Source organism: Orcinus orca, chromosome 8 (assembly GCF_937001465.1).
Source record: "Orcinus orca chromosome 8, mOrcOrc1.1, whole genome shotgun sequence".
In the NCBI taxonomy this organism is placed as follows: domain Eukaryota; kingdom Metazoa; phylum Chordata; class Mammalia; order Artiodactyla; family Delphinidae; genus Orcinus; species Orcinus orca.
This window is the reverse complement of record NC_064566.1, coordinates 33789973-33813856: the sequence shown is the minus strand read 5'-3', so window position 1 is coordinate 33813856 and position 23884 is coordinate 33789973. Positions and strand designations below refer to the sequence as shown.

The 23884-nt window shown below is 35.6% G+C and overlaps 1 protein-coding gene across 13 annotated transcripts in view; it reads left to right on the top strand.

The window, feature by feature from the left end:
• The window catches only part of GAS2 (growth arrest specific 2), a 159550-nt gene that overhangs the window by 97471 nt on the left and 38195 nt on the right, over window positions 1–23884 (top strand). For 7 of the 13 annotated variants that reach the window (XM_049713497.1, XM_049713503.1, XM_033409507.2 and 4 more), the window contains 3 exons: window positions 2756–2897; window positions 8432–8539; window positions 23066–23119. In XM_049713497.1, the coding sequence (XP_049569454.1) occupies window positions 2756–2897; window positions 8432–8539; window positions 23066–23119 (304 nt within the window). The other 6 variants (XM_049713498.1, XM_049713499.1, XM_049713500.1 and 3 more) reach the window with 3 other exon arrangements.

Sequence of the window (23884 nt, the reverse complement as noted above, 5' to 3'; positions counted from 1 at the left end):
TATACTTTCAAATATGATGTTTTCATTTATGATTGACTTTTAATTGGCTGTGAATTCTAGCATGTTAAATTCCTCTAGCTTCACTGCCCAGTTTATGTTATTATCTTGAAAACATTAAATGTAGCAAAATGTTATACCTTGTTGGAACTAAGAATTCACATAAGTCTAGAGGGATTAAAAAGGGTTGCCTGTTGAAGTTCATCCAGCGAGTTAGCAGCAAAAATGAATTTATAACTTGTTCTGCTATGCTCCAGCACCAACATATTCCTGCCATCCTACAATTCTAGGAAAATTAATTTAAAGAAAGCCTATGGTGAGTTTTTTTGTAAAGGATACCAACAATAGTAATAATATAACAATAGTAATAACACTACATCTTAATTTTGAGGCTGTTACGTAATTTCATTGGGTGGTATATTTTAAAAAGTTAAAACTTTGGCAAAAGGACCTCAATGCTGCAGTTTCCTGGTTGTGCAAGCTTTGTTACATCAGTTATCAACAGCCGTCTCAGAGATGGTGCCATGTGTCAGACACTGTACTGGGAGTGTAATGGATACTGTTTTAATTCCTTCTAACTGTATTAAAACACAGGAATTAGAACTTGCATTTTACAGTGAACTAAAACTGAGGCTCAGAAATAATGTACGTCAAGATGCCCAAAAGTTCCAGACACATGGAAGACGTTCAGTAACAGTTGCTCTTTTAACTTTCTTCTTCCTCCCTCCTCCCCTCCCTCCCTCTCTCTCTCTCCTGCTACATCAGACCTCTACGACAGGCCACTTTCATCTGTGTTTTCCTGAGAGAAAACAGACTCTTAGAGGTTAAGTGATTTGCTAAATTTAAAGAGTAGGTTAATGGCATAGTTAGCTCAAGTCTGCCTCAGGGAAGAATGATACCCAAATCTTCAAGTGAATATTACTGGTACTTGTCAACAGTAATGAGATGCTAGGTTGAGTTAAGTGTAATTAATGAGTGCTAGAAAGTTAAAAATGTATTTTAGTTTTGAATAGGGTTTAAAGTTTTCTAGAAGAACATTCTTGGGGGGTAAAACACTTATTTACATTTAATGTCGATATGTTTTATTAAAGTGATATGCATTTAAAGGTCCAAAACAATGAAATCTAATTCATCTTTGGAGCCTGAACTCATTGTTATATGAGAATATGGAAATTTTTTGCATTCAAAAAAAGTAGCTATTAAGTATCTATTGTGTGCCATGATCTACACTGGCTGCTAGGTATGCTGTGAATCAGACAGTCTCTACTGTTACAGAATCTGCGGTCTATTGCATGCTTCTACAAATGTCCTGTTAACTGGCTAATCTGTATAAAAGGTTTGAAATGTGATAAATAGTGCCTAAAGTCTTTTAGCTAATGATTTATGTAACTAAAAATTACTCTGTTCACTAGAGGCAGTTAGCAAAGCAGCAATTATTATTTGAGTTGTGCCAGCTTACACTGTTTTGTACTGAATTCTGATATAAGTTTTCCAGCTCTCAAAGGCCACCTGACGTGTGTGATGATGTCAGTTAAAATAACAAGCCCTTAGAACAGGATGACGATAACCTAAGCTTTTACATTTAATGATGTTTTAATATACTATTCACTCACTCTAAGGTATTAGACATATTGCCAACATATTTATTCTCTCTATATAGGTTATTTACTTTGTAGGTAGTCCACAGCCTATTTTGAAAAAATTTCCAAGTGACTTTTTCCTCTTCTTTCTAACACGTGATCACCTGATTAAAATGTCAGAGAAAACCTGAAGTAAGAAAACCTAGATTTGCATCTTTATTCTGTTCCTAGCTCGTTCTATATTTCCTCTGGATCTGTTTTATTTATTCTGTAAAAATGAAAGGGTATAACTACATGAACCCAAAGATCCTTCCCAATTCTCAAATTCTGGAATTATCTTTGGCCTCCTTCACTTAGGTACAATTGATATGCATCTAGGAAACCAAACCAAATTTAAACTTAGCCTAAGAAAAATATGGGAGATTAGAATGCTGTTAACAACTACATCTCTGTCTTTGAACTGCTGTGGCATTTACAATTTACAACACATAATTTTTAACATATTGTTATTCTAAATTATTTTTTGTTTCTTTATTCATTTTCTTCCTCAGTAATACTGTACATGCTTTCATTATGTTGGTCTTAAAAGCATAACCAATGTACTGTATTACCCATTCTACCTTGATCTGGGCCCATAAAGATATACACGTAAGAGTGAATTTCTTCTCTGTTAATTCACTTAAGGACATTTATTTGGGGAAATTGCTGTTTTCAACTTGACTCTGACTCTCTGATTTTATTTCCATTTTTAACAAGCTTATATTCAAAATAGGAGTTCAATTATAGCACTAATATCATTAAAGCTAGTAAATCTGAAAGCTGAAGACTAAATTAATATGGTAATTCATGTTATTGACTCATTAATATATGGAGTATTTTAATTTATTTTTAGTATGTTATGCATCTATTCATTTATATGTTCATATATAGATATAAACATATATGCATATGTATATGTAACTATAAATATATATGTATGTATGTATGGGGGTGTGCGTGTTTTTCCCTGCTTAAAAGGGTGCCAATTTAAGAACATACTATTTCAATGCCAGAGAAAAGTTAATGTTGTTTTGAAAAGTTAGCAGTTTGGTCCTATGGTATAATTGGATGCAACATACGGCTAAGTGTATCATTATTACAACTTATGCATGTGTATTGATCTGGTGTCTTTTAAAAAGGTATGGTGTGGAGCCTCCTGGTTTGATAAAGTTGGAAAAAGAAATTGAACAAGAAGAAACACTCTCTGCCCCTTCTCCTTCACCTTCGCCTTCATCAAAGTCTTCTGGAAAAAAGAGTACGGGAAACTTACTGGATGATGCAGTAAGTAAAATTGGTCAAGTTTCTTATCAACACTTGGTCTTTTTTGAACTTCAAAACTTATTCTGGACAATCTTCGATCAGTCTAACCTTTACCTATTCCAATGTTATTGAAATTTATTTTAAAATCCTATGAGGGGGGCTTCCCTGGTGGCGCAGTGATTGAGAGTCCGCCTGCCGATGCAGGGGACACAGGTTCATGCCCCGGTCCGGGAAGATCCCACATGCCGCAGAGTGGCTGGGCCCATGAGCCATGGCCGCTGAGCCTGCGCGTCCGGAGCCTGTGCTCCGCAATAGGAGAGGCCACAACAGTGAGAGGCCCGCGTACCGCAAAAAAAAAAAAAAAAAAAAATCCTATGAGGAAGTTTATAGTCCTGCAATTCATTTTGAGATTCAAAACTGAGCCACTTATTTAAAATAAAGCGTCACTTAATTCTGCTGAGTAGTATCTAAAATTTTAGGATAATAAGTCATCCTCCCGAAAATTGTCTTTGAAAACACTTAAGCCTTGATACTATTGGTTCCTGTTTCCTTATTCACTGATAAGAAGCCTGAGGCATGGGACTTGAGGATCTTTAAAGAAGGAAAAGCAAAATACCATGGAGAAGATAACTGCCCTTTATTGACTGCCTGCTATGGGCCGGGTTCTGCCAGTATTCTTCAAGTGCTCTTGTTATCTTTAGGGCAGGTTTCTTATTGAGGAACCTGAGACTTGAAGTTGAAATACCTGCTGAGAGGAAGAGAGGAGCTTAGATTCCAACCTAATTTTGTCTAACTCTCTGAGGTCACCAACCCTCAGAGTTCTTGAGACACCATCTTTGGCAGATCAGGAAATATTTTCATTATACCCTCATAATTACAGAAAACAGATTCTGGGTGTAACAGTAAACAGGATGAAATAAAATTCTCTGGCTACTTCTGTTGTGTCTTAAGTAGTGTGTCATGTGTGTGCATTTACTTCCAGCACATATGTTTTGAGCGTAAATGTCAAAAACCTATGGGAGGGATTCCCTGGTGGCGCAGTGGTTGGGAGTCTGCCTGCCGATGCAGGGGACATGGGTTCGTGCCCCGGTCCGGGAAGATCCCACATGCCGTGGAGCGGCTGGGCCCGTGAGCCATGGCCGCTGAGCCTGCGCGTCCGGAGCCTGTGCCCCGCAACGGGAGAGGCCACAACAGTGAGAGGCCCGCGTACCGCAAAAAAAAAAAAAAAAAATAAGGAAAAACCTATGGGTTTTATAAAAAATGGAAACCTCGGGGATGTCAGACTGAAGTATGTCTCACATACACAAGGAGAGTTCTTAGAAACTAGCACCAACTATAATGCCAGTTATAAGGAATAGGCAGGATTGAAAAGGACAGCTAGCCTGTAGCTGAGAGTTTCCTTCCCAAGGGTCTGAGCTGAAAAGAGCAGGGGAAATGGCTGTTTGGTGCTGTAGGATGCAGAAAGAAAGATTCCCCCATCTTTTCTTTCTTCCATGTGACACTATAACCTATATTGCAGATTTAAATGAGCAGAAATATAACAATTTGTCTGACCGATTGAGAATTCCTATTTCTGCCAAGGGTAGCACACATAAACTTAGCCCATCAAGGTATCTTATCCAATGCCAGGTTAATTTAGTTTTCCTTTGTTCAATCCACTCAGAAATGAAAGGATAGGCAGGGCATTTTAATAATACACCTAAAAGGACTTTAAAATCACAGGAATGTTTTTAATGATCAGCCACATGTCTTGAATCCTGCTGTTTCATTTTTATTTTGTAAGGTAATTGAATAACATTGTACTAATAGTAGATAATGGCACATTACTTATATATTGATGAGAACAATTTTTTTTTTTTAATTTTATTTATTTTATTATTTTTGGCTGCGTTGGGCCTTGGTTGCTGCATACGGGCGGCATGTGGGATCTTCCTGGACCAGGACTCGAACCCTGTCCCCTGCATTGGCAGGCAGACCCTCAACCACTGCACCACCAGGGAAGCCCAACAATTTTTTCTTCTCTCTCAGTTATACTTTTTTGATTAGACTTACTTTAGAGTAAGATCTTCCTTTTAGTCTTTCTCTCATAAAAGTGTTTTTCTGGGGTTACTATGCTTGATCTTAGGCCTTTTCCTCTCAGCTCTTACCTCTATTCACTTCCTTTAATGCATTAGAGTCAGAGGTCTGACCCTTAACCTCCTAATGAATGAATTACTGAATCAAATGAATTTCTTAGTCCTCAAATTATGAGACCACTTTCTGGTGTTTGACACTGTTGAGCACTCTGTTCTTGAAATTCTTCTCCATGAACTTTATTGCTACCAGAATGATCAACCTAAACGCAACTCAGAATTGATTAAAATTGTATAAGGGCTCTATAATATCCAGGGTAAAGCCCAGACTCAGGTATGTGTCACATAAGCCCTCCATGTTCTGGCCCATTTTGTCTTTCCCAGACTTTTTTGCCCTATGGATTCATTCTTGCATTCTGATGTATCTGTTGTAAACCTATACTCTAATCCCAAACTCCCAAGGATTTTTTATACCCTGTGTTTTTCCTCACTTGGCTTTCTCACACTGCTCATCTTTGAAATCTACTTTTAGACACCTTTTCATCTTCTAAAATTCAGGTTTTTCTGAATTTTATAGAAAGCTTTTCTTGGCATCTCTCATCCCAGGTAAAATTGACAAATTTGTCCTTGGTACCTCAAGTTCTTTTATATATTTAATGAAGTGTTTACCTTATTGGGCATAAATACCTATTCTTCTCTAGGTATGGTCCTTGCTCTCAAAGACAAGGACCATATTTTATTCAGCTAGATCTAGTACCATGCTTATTGGATAAATTATTAATGTGGGTAATCAAAGTTTAAAAAAGACTCTCCCTTTTTCTATTTATCTGGAATGGCCATGTGCTCTGGAAATATGTGCACTTCTCAGCTCTGCTGTAGCTTTGCAGAGTGAGGAGATGTCGCCCCTTGAAACCATTTCCATGAGCCTGGGAAAAGTAGTTAGAATGGTTCCCTTTCTTCACCAGCTTGTCTCACATGTGGCCATCCCTCATCCTTGAGAAGGGGAGAAGAAGGACAGGAGGGAGAAGGTGGTGAAACAACTATGAAAGGGATTTTGGAAAAGTTTTACCTATACTCCAGTTCAGAAGAGGTAGATGAGATAGGGACTCTCTTCAAAATGGCAAGACTGTCGCTCTGTGGTTGTTCTTCCCTACTCCAAGTTCTGTTCTCTTAGCTGGAAACAATGAAGGGGGTTTCAGAGAAGCTTTAAAGTTTGTCAGGGTTTGGGAACATAACCATCTGTATAGTGAAGGGGTTTTCATTGAATGTAGGAAATGTTCTAAGCATATATTTCTATACTGTTGCCAGCTAGAATACTATGTTCACAGTCTTCAAACTAGCATTTCTCATGCTAGTTTGAATGTTTAATCAAACACTCACACCACCAGATGACCCGTGGAAAAAGAATTCCATGCTTAGGTTAGTTTGAGAAATACAGCTGACTATAGTCCCTACCTAGAGTTTGGCAATGCATTCTGGCATATCAAAGGCACTAGTGCGTTCCGTAATAAGATCTTGTTTAACCTGGAATTTTCCATGCTTATTTGGCCACAGAAGCCTCTTACAGTCTTCTTCATTCTACATTGGGGAAATTGCATTGAAATATTTGCATTCTGTTTAAGTGATAGTTTTTCATTGAGTGTTTTATTTCAGGGACAGTGGAACAGAGAGAAAAAACATATGAACCTCACTAATGGCTTAAATCAGAGCTTCATATGTCAGATATAAAAAGGAAATAGTTCCTATGGCAACTGCTTCACTGCCTATGAGGCATATATAGCCATTGGGGAGTTGAAGTTCATATACTCCAACATGTTCTTTAGAATAGGGATATAAAATATTGCTTGCAAAGTTCCTGTGTTTAGTTAATACTATTGGCTATTTCTACTCTGGCAAAGTTATTATTTACATCAAAAAAAAAAGAGAAAAGAAAAGAAGGAGAATAAAGAAGGGGAGTAAAAAAAAAAAAAAATGGAGAAAAGAGTAAAGAAAAAGAAAGAGACGCAGACCTGTGCTAAGATGTCATATTCCAGTGAACCGTTTCAATGACTGCCAGTTTTGAAACTTTCAGTGTGTCCTCACATTTCTTTGTTTGCTACTTAGGAGAATTGTGGAAAATTGAAAAACAAAATAGGTGACCTTTTATGTGGATAATACATCCCAACTTCTTTAATCAAGCCAGACATCGTAAGAGAAACACAGTGGAGTCCATTCGGATTAATTTATTCCCCTGATGTCCTGATAGAGTGATTCGACTGTGATAAAATGATGGGGTCAGGTTTAGTGCCCTCGTGTTGAGCCTGTTCCCACACAATGAGTTGAATACAGTTCTAAGAAGCCATTCTTACTTTCTTCCTCTTCTCCATCAACTTCCTCAGTCTGGGGATGAGAGATAGTATAATTCTGAGTAATCAGGCTCCTCTTGAAATCCCATTTCAACAAAAGCTGGCTGGGTTCCTGGCCAAAACCAGAACACCTGCCAGACTGACTTACCCCAAGGTAATGTAAGAAGCAAGATGTCATCAGTCACTGTTTACTTAACTCCCCACAGCCTGGCCTTGTCTCTTCCATTTCTGCTTCCAGCTCTCACACAGCCACACAAAAACCCTTGATCTTAAAAAGCAAGTATATTTTCAAAGCTTAGGAAGGCATTAGAGAAGGACAGGCCACTTGAGAAAGTGTTTCTTGTATTTTATTTCATTTGGTACCAATAGTTTCTGTATTTTGTCTAAAAACACTTCAAGATGGAAATACTTTCCATCCATACTTGTGATTGTCATTTCTTAGCAGAGGAACCACTTGAACACCAATTTACTGTCTGCTCAGTTACTACATCGCGGTAAAACTGTGCCAGGCATGACTCTCCTAAAGTCTGGGCCATGTGCTTTTATGTTGCTGAGTGTTGGATTTGTTTTCAGGGTGGCCAAAGTCCTTCTCCCTCCCTCCCTCCCTCCCTCCCTCCCTCCCTCCCTCCTTTCCTTCTTTTCTCATGGAATTATTGTGGTGCTAAGGAAAACTGTACTGTTTCTAGCAATAGTATGCAATAAACACAATTTATATATATGTGTATATATATATATATATATATAGACTATGTTAACGTGCCTTGTATTCTAGTTCTCAATATATTTATCTTGACAATCCAATGTACACGATCTTTTTAATCCTCTAAACGTGAGAACCCAGCTCGTCATCCCTACACTGCCAGTTGATTTGCTTGTGATTATCCTCCAGCATCATTATCATTGTCATCATCCAGCTTATGCCTTAGTGCAGCTATTGACCTTCACAAAGTGCCTTCAGGGCCTGACCTTTACATAGTTAAGATTTAATGTGATATGTCTATGCTCACATCGTGTCCATAGTCTGATATAGAACAAATTTAAAAGCATTAATGGTTCGGGGGCCTTTGAACCCATGGAACAAATTAATCTAAAGGCAACCTGATTAAGGAGAATGAACTTGCCTGCTCTTCTATTTCAGGTGAAACGGATTTCTGAAGATCCTCCTTGCAAATGCCCAAGCAAGTTCTGTGTGGAGAGGCTCTCGCAAGGAAGATACCGAGTGGGAGAGAAGATCCTCTTCATTAGGGTAAAGTTTTACTTTTCACTTGACAGCTTGTCCTTTCAGAGCATATACAGGACTTAAGTTGCAGGTTACAGGGAAAATATGACCAGTAACTCAGCAGGAACTTCCCTTATGGTGCTTACGATTGGATTTGAAGACATGAGGTATGAAAATTTTTTATTATCATACATAATTATCACTGAGAGCTAAATAAATAGAACTTCATCTTTTTTTATGTATACACAAACATATACCCCAAACAGGTCATAGAAATCAAATAGAATGAGGAAAAGAAGAGAAAACAAATTCCTTTTTTGTCTATGCATTTAGTTTCAAAGGAAGAAAATCCACCTCAATGGGTAATAAAAACAGTATTCTGCCCTGGTTTTCCATATCTCAAGTTTGGGAAATGATTAACCTATAGGTCCTGATAACTTTCAAATTATTGGAACATGACTTTTCAAAAAGTTTGGGTTGTAAACCAGAGTGAGGACAGTCAAAACTCGTTACAACGGCATGGTTAAATGATGACTGCCATTTTTTTACTGGTTTTCTGGGTTAGAATAAAGAAACATGGGCCTGTGCCAATGAATGATTTGGTGGCCTCTATCCATTTTACAATCATCCTAATGAAAAATCTGACTAGATGTCATGAACAATTCTTGACTGTAATTATTGGCTCAATAAGGTAGCATTTCAGGCTGTGATCTGTTTTGTTAATAATCAAGAGAAGTTAATCTCTCAAATTACATTTGCTGCTTTTCCTGAGACCAAGAATTCTTCTTTTCAAAAATAAGAAAGTGAAAAATAAAGCACTGATATACTCCTAGAAATCTGCAATTAATAAGTATGAGTCCTTCTAGCTTATTTTTAGTCATTTCCTAAAGAATAGAGGTTATGATTCTGAGAAGCTATATTGTCTTGTCATTTGAATAAGTTAAAATATTTTCCTTTTTATTTTATTTTGTAGAGCTGAATAATTTGGATGTGTACATCTAATACATCAAATGAACATTCTTAACATACTCAAATCAGTGATGACCCAGTAGAAATTTTTTCCAGTGTAAAGTTTTCTTTTTAATGACCACTTTTGACTGAAAGTTATTTGTACGACAATTTTTTAAGGCTCTACAAGATGTAATTTAAAGAAAAGTTGAATTATAATTAGCCTTCAAAAATAATGTCAATCATTTTGTATTTTAATCTAACATTAGGTCAGTGTTTATTGATCTAACAAAAATGTTCAGGTAATAATTGCTATTTTGCTTTGGAAAGGCAATGAAAGGGATATAATGATATGTTATTATTAGGGGCTTGAGAACCAGTTTAGGAGATTGGCCTCCCTAGAGTAGACAATTGGCCCAGTCATCACTTATTGTTTTTTGTTACAAGGATAACATGTTTATTTTAGCCAACCAGCCTGCTTTTGCTTTAACACATTAGTAAATGGTGATTTAGTAGTACCTCCACAGATGTGTTTAAATTTTACTAAGTTGGCCTTTCTCAACTGAAGCTCAGCCTTCTTGAGACTATTAAGTCCTGAAGCTTAGAATCAAAACATAGGGTTTTATTTATTTAACCAATTATTCTTTTTTATAATGAAAGTGTTGACAAAACACATGATTAATAAATTAGATGTTTTTCCCTCTAATGTAACCTAATATCTTTAGGCAAAAATATATATATTACATACATTTATTTGTATCTGGTCTTCCATATTTAGTCAACTCTCAAAGAATTTGATGTCTATATTTGTGAATAACATAAGTGTATCATATTTAACATTTAAAATATTTTTTGATGTTCCATTTTTCTTTTCAGTAAATAGTTTCCTTTTGGTGAACCTATGCATGTATTGTTTGTAAAGGAATTGAGACTCACTTTACTGAAGAAAATTGCATCAGATTCCTTAGTGACAGCATTCGAATTTAATATCAGTTACCACAGTAGAACATAATGTGCAGTTTCATGCTTCTATAGTTCCAGGAGAGCCTGCAGTAAGAGAACTGACTGTAATGTGGTTATTCACTGATTGGCCCAGCAAGTTATAGCATCATGTTGCTGTGATAGATGTTTTAAAATAGTGTTTTTGTGAATTTTAGTCATTCACTTTTTCTCATTTTGCTCCATCCACATATAATCTGTACTTTTTTTTTTCTTTTTTTGGTGGAAACTTCCCCATTTGGTGGAGAGACCATACCTTTATTTTACATTTGTGTAACCAAAGGGCCCATTCAGTCATTTCCCCCAACAAAGGGCTAAAGATCTCAGAGGAGCATGACCTTGCCTGTGGAATAACAACACTTTCTTTTATTGTTCTCCTTTGGTTCTTTTTTTAAACCCTCCTACCTTCTTGTAACCTCATCAGTTTTTTTGGGTTTTTTTTTAACCTCATCAGTTTTGAGTGAAGCAACCATTCTAATTACCTCTTCTCCAAAGCCACAGCCTTAGTTCAGGCCCCATCAGCTTTTCTTTTTTATTTTATTTATTTTATTTTTTATGTACTTAGTGCCACTGAACCGTACAGTTACATATGGTTAAACTAGTATGTTTTATATTATGTGACTTTTACCACAATAAAATTTTTTTTTTTTAATTTGTACTATTTTTTTTTTTTTGCTGTACGCGGGGCTCTCACTGCTGTGGCCTCTCCCATTGTGGAGCACAGGCTCCGGACTCACAGGCCCAGCGATCATGGCTCACGGGCCCAGCCGCTCCGTGGCACGTGGGACCCTCCCGGACCGGGGCACGAACCCGTGTCCCCTGCATCGGCAGGCGGACTCTCAACCACTGCGCCACCAGGGAAGCCCTGACCCATTTTTTTTTAATCTTAATTTTTTAAAAAGAAAGAATCTATTACTGCCTAAATTGCAAAAGAAACTACTTGTCAAAAAAGGAAAATATCCATTAATATATTTTCATTTCAATTCTTATCTTTTGGCTTGTCAGGGGTCCATTTCTACCCTGATGGAGTAAAGGGATTCTACCAAAACTTTTCTTGTATCTGGTTATCCCTAGAGACTTTTTACCTCTCATTCCCTGGAGTTCAGGAATTGAAATTTCACAGGCAGGCCATATGCACCTTTCAACACATATTTTTCCCTGTTTCTTTCTCTGCACTGAATGGATGAACTAGAAATGTCTCATTGATGTGTGCGCACTTTGGCCAGTACTTTTGGATTTGTGGCAGGGGCTATATTTAATTGATTGTCATTCTGCACTAACACATTATAAGGAGTTGGCAGTTATTAGTCAAAAAAAACTCAGAGGTATTGATTTTCAAACGATAGTTAGATGGTTGTTGCCGCTAATATCTTAACTTTAAGTTTCTTTGAACACCTGAATTAAGTAGAGAGTGCCTTTGGTCAAATTCTCAGACACACTAGGGGAATGATTGCCTCATGGTATCTGCGTTGCTGTTCTGGGTTTCTTAAGTTTGCATTTTTAACATTGGTGTATTTTAAACTTTGTCCTCTTTGCTAAGGCTTCCAAATATAGTCATATTTACGACATAGTACATAGTAAGTGGATACATTTATGCATATTATTTCATAACATGAAATATATATGGTATCTTAGCATCTGTCTCCTAGTTTTCTGTCTGTCCTGAGAGCAGCCATGTCTTCCTGTGGTCATAATGAACCTATCCATGCAAAAAAAACAATTTAGGTTCCTTTCAAGCTATTAAGAATGTTGACTTACTTTTAGTTAAAGAGAACACACTAGTTTGCATTTTACCAAGGTTTATATATATATGTAAATGGGATTCTACAGTATACACTCTATTTTCTGGCTTTTTTTCACTCAGCATAATTATTTTAAGACTCATCAACGTTGTTGCCTGTGTTAATAATTTATTGTTATTGCTAAGTAGCATTCCATTATATGGATACACTAAAATGTGTCCATGCATTCACTTATATCAATAAGACATTTGGGTGGTTTCCAGTTAGAGATTATTACAAATAGAGCTGCTATGAGCATTTATGTATAAATCTTTGTATGGACATATGCTTTAATTTCTGTTGGGTAAATACCTAGGAATGCAAAGCCTGATTTGTATGGCAGGTTTATTTTTAACATTATAATAAATTGCTTACTGTTTAAAAAAAAATAAAGAGAGCACAATCACCAAAAAACACTGAAATAGAAAACACTATCCCTTAGAAAGTCATAAATACATGATTCTATTAATGTCTCTATCTAACACAATTACTCCTGATTTACTCTTCTTAACGTGAGCCAGAGTTAACAATTTTATGTCTAACCAAATTCCAAAGTTTGTTGACAACACCCAATGACTTGACTTATATATGGTTTTATGGTTATCATATATATGAACACATTTTCTCATTATGCATTCAAATCAACACAGTAACAACACAAAAGAATGAAAAAATTAAGAATGTGTGCAGATTACAGAGAAAGAGTGCAGAAGACATTTCTCCAGATGATATCTTTGCTAAGCATATGTTTTGTCTGCGGGTTTCTAGAAACCAATGTATGAATAGATACTTTGCATACATGGCTATCTAATGTTACTTATGTAGATGCATCTATATTCTCATGTAGACATGTTTGTTTATATGCACAGGTCTCCATTTAAAGGTGAAGGAGTAATCTCAATATAAAGAATATATATAATATATTATATATATTATATATAATATAAAGAATCCTTTAGTACAAGGGGAAACCTCCAAGGTTTCTGACAGTGGCTTTTAGGCAAATATGCTAATAATCCCCCGCTAAAGTGGGAATTCTCTTGTTTCTAGTTTATCAAACACAATTTCTCATAGCCAGATTTTTGCCCTGCACCTTGCAATGAACAACACTGCTTTTGAACTATCTGGTGGACAAAGCTAAATGCAGCTAATTTCTAACTGTGTGGTACAGATACAGATTTACTCTCTTCCAAGGTTTAAATATAACAGCTATTTTTCACTGACTTTTGAGCGATGATAAAACCTCCTTGCTGATGTCTGTAGTAACAGATTTAGATATTACTATTTAGCCATGCTGTGTATCTTTGAAATGTAAATAGATGAATCTCAGCCTAATGTTATGATTTTGAGGAGGAGAGAAGTAAGAATTTTCCTTTGTTCTTTTGTTCATTCAGTTAGTTGGTATCTACCCGGGCTTCAAGTATTGAGAAGTCACTTGACAATATAAAGCTGAATAAGCTTGTAGGAAGGTTTTCAGAAATATGTGTTAGATGCCATGAAAATGTCTATACTATTTGATTTGTCAACCCCAATGCAACAACGATAATAGTCCATGTAAACAATCTAACAGTAATTTTTAAAAGTGGTTCCCAGAAAAACCTGAGAACTTTTTAGAAATGCAAATTCCTGGGCCTCACCCCAGACCTATTGAATCAGAAGCTCTGAGGGTGGGGTCCAGACACCCGTGCTTTAACAAGCCTTCTAGGTGATTCTGATGCATACTAAAGTTTGAAACCACTAATCTAAAAGAAAGAACTAACTATATGAAGGAAGAGATTTGTTGTATCAATATAACAGCACAATTGGAAATCACTTGCATGTTTGATCATGGAAGAATATAACCATTCAGGTACTAGGAATGATGGTTTTGAAGACTTCTCTGTACCATTGTGAGAAAAAAACTGAAGATATAATGTTAAGTGGAAAAAAACCCAGGCTTTGAAATTGTGTTTACATATAAAAATACCCGTGTAGAAATGATGTATAATTATGATTAAGACTTGAAGTGAACAGGAATAATTGAAAATGGTTTTTAATTTTCAGAGGTCATTAAATTATGAGTGATTATTTTTTTCTGTTTTGCATTTATTTCTGATGATGAAAAATAAGAACTCTTTAAAAGAAGAGAAGTCAGCAACCTGATACAGTTGCAAATGTGAGAATAAATAAAAGGATTTCTAAAAGGTGTCAGATTAATCAGCTGACTGCTCATTTTTCTGGTCCTTTGCCTAAGCTTCCGATCTTCTGGACAAGGGTAAGGAAGTTCATTGGAGACATGGTGTTGTCTAGACCAGGGAGGGCTTTGCATTTTGTTGTGCACTTGTACCATATTTTTCCTGGGATGAACCTCTTACCTTTCCTTATTGTTCTGTACTATTTTATTTCTCCATTTTGAAAATTCACTCAAGTTGTTTTCCGTTAGCACTAGGAAATGTGTAAACATCTTAATAATGTCCCTTCTCTTTGCAGACCCCATGAGTAAGCCATATGCTTAGTTTTCTCTCTGCTAGTCATTAAGGCTTTAATCATTTGATATCTCTTTCCTTTAAGGCTCAATTTTTAGTGACATGCAAATAATCTAATATTACGCAATAAACTGATCTGTGATAATGCATGAAATGGGTGTAAATGGCTCTAATGAGTAGAACATCCATGGGGGTAAGATCTTTACACTTAACACAGTTGCTCTAGTGTTCTGATAGTAGAAGCATGAGAGCAAGCCAGTGGGGTCACATGTTGTGAAGTAGCTGACTTTTTTGGTGCTACTTGCTTTGGGCACTAATATGATGAATAATTTTTTACTTAATTACAATTTACCACTACCCTAATTTTAGCATTGTTCAAAGCGTGTTCCAAGGAATTATAGTTCCAGAAGATGTTCAAAAATATAATTCATAAAGAAGAAGGGTCATAGTAATGGGTTTAAACAGGCTTCTTTAATAACTCTTATTATTGATAATTGACTCAGCCTCTGTCTGAGCAGGTGTGATATATCTCACTTTAACCTCTCATTGTGGTGTGGGAAGCACTGTTGCCATTCCCATTTTACAGCTGAGAAACATAGAGGTTAAGTAACTTCCCAGGTTATAAGGGAATAAGTGAGGAAAGTGAGGTTCAAAAGCCTAACTCCTGAATTTACACTCTTTACCACTAAGCAATACTGATTTATTTATCTGGGATTTCTTGGAGGGTTGAATATACTAATGTGATCTATTAATCACTAGAATGAGATGTATTATGTAGCATTTTCCAAATGTATCTGACTGTAGAAATGGTCCCTCTGCCACCTTTTTTTTTTCTTTCCCCAGAGCATTATCCTGGGCTAGGGGGTCATGAAAACATAATTTGGGAAAGACATTATCAATCAAATCAATTAAAAAATAATTTGTAACATAGAATTATATGGAAATGAAAGTTTTCTACATTTTCCAGAACTAAAATCCATATATATCAAAGTACTTCTAAGAAATACTGAATTTATACTCAGTTTTACCTATAAGTTCCATTTGGAAATTATGATTCAAGGAAATGACTGGAAAACTTTAAAGGAAAGGCAGCTAAAATTTTTAAAGTATCATTTGTGCCAGGCATTGTAACAGGTGCTTTACATACATTGTCTCACTGAATCCTCTACCACTCAGCTGGGAAAATGTTTTTATCCTTTTGTTACAGGTAAAAAGACAAAGACTTAGGTTAAGATCTCAAGTAAATAGTATGATACACAAAATCTAGATCCTGTCTCCCAAACCCATAACACACTCCATTCCAAGCAGCTTCCCTATGGAATGTCCATCAGATGCAGATTTTTATTCACAAGGTTAGTTAGTCCTCTAAAAAGGACTTGCGACTTTTTACAATATGTTTAAGGCTCAGCTGTATAGTAGTGTATTCCTTATATCATTTTTACTTTACATATATTCAGAATACAAAGGGCATTACAATTGCATAATCAGTAGTGCTATGTAATGTAAGGAAAGGAATATAATTTGTTTGCTTGACTGTATTGGGATAGTAATAAAATTATAACAATATTTATTAGGTGTTTACATGTATGTCAGACACTCTTCAAAATGGCTTATATGGCCTATATAAGAAAATAAGATATATTCTTTTCTGTCTTGATATCTTTTTAGAAGTCAAAAGATAATTTTTTATATTGCCAGTATAGTCTTCTTGAGTCTTCTTACTAATTGTTGATATTTTTAAGTGGATTAATATTATTTCAAGACATTTTAATAGCAGATTTTCATAGTTGGGTAAAACCATATCAGGTTTCATGCTAACACTCTAAAGGGTCTCGGTATTCTTTTTTCCTTCACATTTTAAGAAATCTGACTACTTAAGAAGCCTAAAGAAAAGGCAATGAATAATTTAATTGGAAGTCAGCAAAGGGCTTTGAAATGTTATAGAGTCATTATACTAGTTCTGAATTAAATCATCGCAGATCAATGGAAAAGTCACACACATTGCTGTTGATTCTTTGTAATTACTTCTTTACCATAAAAATTCTTCTGGGTTATATCTGTGTGGTAGAAATCAACTCACTATAACAAGCCAAGCAAGAGAGGTACCAGAGCTCTGTTGCTATAGAAACCCAACCTGGCGATGTCTTCTAGGACTTGCTCTAAGGGAAGGTCCAATGATAGCGAGTAATATTACTTTCTTTTCTGTTCTTATGACACATATTGATTTACTGTGAATAAAAAGTAGCATGGTTCAAATTGCATACCTTTCCTTGTAATGAAAAATGGGCTCTTGTGTAAAAATGCAAAGGAGTTTTAAACTAGTAGCAAGGAGTAAAACTTTCATTTATCTTAGTGGAAACATTGCACAAACAGCCATTACTCAGCAGTTGAATGTTGAAAATTCACTTTTTTTGAATAACAAGGATATAAATATTTCATCTAATTTAGCAATTTATGGGAGCAGTGATTATGATTTCAAAACTATCTAATGGCTTATATTAATTTCTAGGAAAAAATATGGCTATGTTTGCCACTGATATATGTAAAATCTCAAAACATTTATAAGTGTTCTAATCCATGATGAGAGAAACATGGCTGTTACTAGCACATGAATATTTCCAGACTTAGTACCTTTCTTTGCCCAGCTGCCTCAAAACTGAACACTAATTCAGGAAAAGCAAGCATATTCAAAATTTTAAATATATTCAAACTCTTTAAATTCAGATTTCTTTTTAATAATATCTTTGCTCTATTAAAGACACTCATTTCTCTGTAATTTATTCATGTTCAATAAGGCTGGTCTAATAGGATATAATTTACACTTTGGTAACACATCTCTCAAAGGACTTTGCAAATGTTAATGTCTTCTTAACCTCTTCTTTCGGAGAAAGGCATATATCTTGGATGAGTGCAAAATAAACAAAGTGATCAACCACCGCTGTAAAAAAAAATCAGCTGATGGTATATTGCCCTTCTGAGATTTATTCCTTGAGAATGAAAACCTTTAAACATAGAAAAATTTATACCAGACTTTGTCTAAGATTACACCCAACACTACATTTGACACCAAATTTGAAAGCAAGAAAAAATGCAATTTGATATCTCTTACAAGAATGGAAAGAGTGGTGTATCTGGGCCATTTTCCATATTCCTATTTAAGTTAGGGAATTCACTTATTCTCTTCCCGTTGAATTGTTAGGAAGTACATCAAGTGTGAAGAACAATAAATAAATGAGAGCTCAAAACCAAAAATCCTTTTTCCCTGAGAATTTACCATTATTAGCCACTTAGCAATGAGTAGATTTTAAAAATTTTGTGTCTTCCTTTTACCTGAACTGATAAGCATTTTTATTCATCTCCGACTGAATTAGCAAGGTTTAGCATGCCTTTAAGTTGTACAATACACGTGTGACTCTATTCCACCTTGAATCATTTTCTTTTGCCAGTACACTGCCTCTGGAATAAATGGACAATTTTTTTTCACTAGCCACAAATCAAAATTATTTAAACTTACGGAAGCATTGAAAAATTAAATGGCTTCATTGAGGAAATACACAGGTCCTCTGATCTGCATTCCCAATTTCTGCATTGCTATACCCTTCCTGACATTAAGATAAATTTGTTGCATATATATACATCTTTTTTTTTTTTTTTTTTTTTTTTTTTTTTTGCGGCACGCGGGCCTCCCACTGCTGTGGCCTCTCCCGCGTTGGAGCACAGGCCCCGGAAGCGCAGACTCAGTGGCCATGGCTCACGGGCCCGGCCACTCGGCGGCATGTGGGAGTCTCCCGGGTCGGGGCACGAACGCACGAACCCGTGTCCCCTGCATCGGCAGGTGGAGTCCCAACCACTGCGCCACCAGGGAAGCCCACATCTATATGCATCTTATATAGTGGTATATGTATGTGTGTGTATGTACACATGCGCGTGTGCGTAGTGAAAAAGCACAATTTAGGGAGTTAAATAAGTCCAATGATTTGGCATTTTTTATTTTAAAAGAGATCTCAGGTTGATTTTTCTGTGCCAGAGATTTGAATTCCTTATCAAGAAGTTTGTGAGAAAAATTAATCTTTTATTTTGTCTACATTTCTTTACATATACGATTTAACACTCATGGATTGTTTTCTGTGTGTCAGGTGCTTTTCTAAGTACTTTCCTTGGATTCTTTTATTTAGCCCTCACAACTCTTTGAGATAGGTGCAATTATTATCTCCATTTTAACAATAAGGAAACCAGTATTAGGAAGTTAATTACTTGCCAAATGTCACGCAGCTGTAGGAGTCAAAACCTTTCTTTGAATTCAATATATCTGATTTCAGAGCCCATGATCTTAACTACATGCTATTCATTCTATTTCGGACTATCTAGTCATTTGGCATGTGGTGTTGTGAGTATTGCTGTTCAGCGTTTCAACATCCACTAATGCTTGACCTGTTCTTAATGTGCAGCTCCTAATTTGCTTATTCCTTTGCTGATGTGGTTTGGTAAAACATGGAGTTTAATAGCCAGTCCCTGTTAGAGAGACAGAAGAGAGTACCCAGGAAACAGTCTTATAAAACAATAGCAAACCATCCCCCCCCAAACAATTCAGAAAAACCAGGATAGCTTTCACATTGTTCAACATAGTTATTGATTTTTTTTTCATATATTGACCATACTTGAAAAGTCTTCCCAAAGCAACAATTTATTTGATGAATGAACAAACTAAGGAATATTCTCAATTTACTGCAATTATATATTTCCGTTTCCAGTTTGCTTTTATGTTATTAAGATTAAATCCCCTTAATTTGATTATATATGAAAGGATTTTCTGAACATACTGTGGTGGAGTAGGGAGGTGAAATTGCCTTTTGTACCTTTTAATATTTTTATTAAAGGGATTAAATTAGACTTATGACGAAGTATGAACTGAAAATTTTTGGCATGGAAATTAATGCTTTTGAAGCAAGTTTCCTAAAAATAAGTTTTGAGTAATTTTTAAATAACATTTTTTCCTTATCGTGTTACTTGATGGAGGCTAGAGTATTTCTTACTTTTATATGGTTTGTAAAGTACACTTACTTATACATTATGTCTTTTTTTTAATCACTACTCTTTAAAAAAATCAGTGTGATTGTTAATCTACATATCTTATTGATGAGGAAACTGCAGATAATAGAGATTTAAGAACTTTCCCAAGGTAATCCAGCTAGTAAGTGGTTGATCCAGGATTAAATCATATTATAATTTTTATATACTAAATTCCATATATTTAAAATGTCACACAATAAAATTTCGCTTTGAAGTTTTAATTTTTATAAATTTTAGCATAACTGAAAACCCTTTGTTGTTCCTTATGTTTTTGATTTAAGAATCATTTGCCTTGTGTTACATAATAATATGAAATTGTAAAGTTTATAAGATCTTTCTTTCTTCCTTTTGTAGTCTTCCCAACAAGAACATTTCTTGGTTTACATGTTCTATGCTGGTATAAATGTGAATGATTTTTTAATGATTGAAATCTGAATGATTTTTTGCAAAAGGGAAAGAAATGGAACAATTATACACAAAGGGTATTGTGTTCTTGAATTATTGATGAGTCTTCTAGCAGCCAGAGAACAAACCTGGGAAATGTCTGTCATTATAAATTGTATGTAATCCTTCCAAGGGCTCAAGTTGCATAAACAGGATTCAGCCAGATTCATTAAGAAACATACTTTGCCACTGTGGCCATCTTGAGTTTGTACTGAATGTAGTCAAGCATGGTAGCAATTTTGTCATTACAACATTGACGATAATAAATTAAAGCTCATTTATTTAGTGGTATCTTTTTCATAAAATCAATGAGTTAAATTTCTGCAGACTTGGTCATGTTAGACCTTGCTTTGTCTTTATCTTCTAATACTTGACATTTTGAATTTCAGTTCCTCAGTAAAAACATGGAATCTTGGTTCTGGACCCAGCAGGTGCCTTCACCACCTAACTGCCAAGACTTTTATTTCAGGAATCTTACTGATTCACGTCAACTTTTCATTCGCTGGAATGGTGTGTTCCGCTCTTATTAGTATTAACATTTTCATCTGAAGCTTGGTTGTATGTTGTTCAGGATATATTCTGCCATTTCCTGCCATCTTGTTAGAAGCATACTAAGATCTTGAGGAAATAGTTGTGTAGATTTTGGGAGGAACAAGGTATAAGAATTTGGGTTTAATATTGGCCTTAGGATATATACTCAATAGAATATATACTCAGTTTGCTTTACTATAATGAAAATCCTGATGTTACCAAAAAAATTTTACATCACAGTGAGTTATTTAGAGATATTTGCCCTGTTTCTCTAAAAAGAACATCAGCAAGAAATCACTCTTCTTCTAGCTGCAGCTTTCTCTTATATTCATTTCCTTTTACATACTAGCTTCTCTTGCCAACTTCTAATTCTCCTGCACTATACTCACAACTTGTTCTTCCAGAGCTCTTGGCTATTATGGAGAAATGCCTTCTCTCTAGTGCAGAGGTTTTATAACCTAACTTGTAATACAGCTACATTTTAGGGCACTATAAACTCCATGGAAAAATTATAATTATTTGAGCTATCACCATGTAAAGGGCTTTCTCATTCTCTCTCTTTTTTTTAAACTAACTCTATAATTTTTGGGGGTTCATTTTCACAGAAACTGACACCTTAGTTAACAGTCTTTAACTTTTACTCTAAAGATGGTCACTTGTATTTTTCTTGAAATCCAGCCTCATAGAACATGTGGGGCAGAGATGATTGGATAGTCTCTCTGAGGCCTCATTTGAAGGCAGGTAAAGGGAAGACCTGGGATTTCAAATTCACTTCTAACTTTGGCATTAGGCATAACGTCTCCAAGGATCCCATTCCCTAACTGCAACACCCAGACAAATAGTAACACATTAATTTGTCATCATCCACCAGTGTGTTAGCCATGATAATGTCACCCGGTCTGGGACTCTTTAGATAATCATGGTCTTTAGAAGTCCTGGGCTAATAGAAAAATTATGGAAAGTCATATGGCACACAGAACCTTAGGAGTTTTATTAGCCTGTCTACCTAAGGCTAAGGTAGGCTTCAGCCTTGCACAGAGAGGAACTTTGGACCAAAATGTATATGTCAAAAAATCCCTCTCCCATGGTGATGTTTACAAAATGTCTTTCTACCTTCTTCTAAGTTCCCTAACAATCTACAACCAACATGACAAGGAGCCAAAGTGTTCTCAGAAGCCAAGAGCGGAGTGTGTGTCATATCCAACCTTGGAAAGCTCATCTATCTCCTGTATTTACTCAACGTCTTATAACAAAGAGAAATCCTCCAATGAGCACTGAAAGAATTCCAAAGAAGCCTGGGTTTTTAAACTGACATCCTGGCACCAAGGATTGAGTAAGGTCTTTCTTCATGTACAGCATCCATAGAACTGGTGGATAACACAATTATATATATCAGCTAGAGGAAAGGTAAAGATGAAATATTCTAAGGATAAAATGGAAGATAGCCTTGAATAATAAGTTACAGACATAATACTATCTGATCATGGGAAGGGAAATGAATGTTTCCCAAGGATAACTTTACTTTGGAACCCTGACGCTTAAGCTGAGAATCTGGGACCTGTCCTTCAATTCTGACTGAAGGACTTTCAACCAATGACCTTTCAGATAAACTAGGCATCTCGCTGTGAGTATGTGACCATTGTGAGATTAGAACACTGCATAAATACCTTTTTAATTACAACAGAAGGAAATGGTAGTGTACCCACGTGTCACAATTTTCTGAGTGGAAATACAATGGTAAGGCCTTGAATAAAAGCAATAGACCAAGTAAGTGGGGAAGTAAGGTCAAGATGGCAGGATATTCCCCTAAAACAGGAAGTTTCGTACAGAAAATAAACACTTCATTTACTTAACAATTTTCTCTACAGTTTCATGAAACATTCTCTAGAGCCTGGTATATTTCACTTGTGGAATCGAGACACAGACTTGATGTTATTTTTGGGGAAAAATTATTTCCTTACATGTATCTCTTATTGTTATAGTAAGAACTCAGAAAGGAACAAGAGACCAAAGGACCCCAGAAAATGGATAGTTCTAAACATTTATGTTTTAAAATGTGAATGACTAACACAGTCTACAATTCTCAGACTATGTATGCTTTAGTTATCACTTAATGTAGATAATTAGGCAATAAAATTTCCCTTGACTATAGGATATGAAGAAATATAGGAATAGTCATTATAACTTGAAAGTAAAGGTTTTCTTGAATCTCATCACAAAAGATCACAGTTTGCATTTTCAGGTAACGTTCGTGTTCCTTTCTGCAGTGGAGATGGAGAACATTTTATGAACTTCATATCTTCTTGTTTCAGTAGGGTCTTCATGGTTGTGACTATGTCTCCACAGCCAAAGCAAAGCAGACGTTTAAGGTAATTACCTAGATAATTTAAGTAATGATTTAGTAATTTAAAACCTTAGGGGAAAACCTCTCCACTTTGCTTTCACTGTGGAGCCTTGGCCTCCCATCAAATGAGGGAAGTTGGGCATCCAAAAGTGAATCTTTTTCCAGTTTTTTATTCTTTTTTTTTTTTTTTTTTTTTGGTGAGGTATTAAAATGTTGCTTCTCCTTTAGTGTTCCTGTAGCAGTTTGTAAAAATGGCAATCTGGAGCTTATTGTGGATAGGTGGTAGGCAGTAACCTAGTAATTTTTGTCTTTTCTTAGTGTAATTCCCATACTCCAGTGTGTTCCTTCATTGAGCTTATTATTTAAATTATTTGAAAGTATAAACCTGAGTTCAGCTTCTGTATGCAGTATCATCTTAGCCTTTACTTTAAAACATTTAAAAGAATACACTTGTGGAATAAAAATGAAACACCATATAATTTCAGAATATTTAATTCTGAAATTATAATTTCATTCTACTCCCATAGCACAAATTGCCCTGTGTGGTTTAACACATGGAACCCCACGGACCTTTGCCAAATTTCTGCTCCTGACACCATATCTAACCTCCAGATATATCAGTAGTACTTTAAATTAACATGTGTGATTTATTACTTCAGTATAAGAAAAGTTACAGGGGATAGGAATGGGATAGGACTCGAATTTGAGGCCCTGAGGTTTCCAGTGTAGACAGAAACATTAGCTCATTTTTAGTTTTTAAGTATTAATAATTGTGATCTAGAAAGAATAG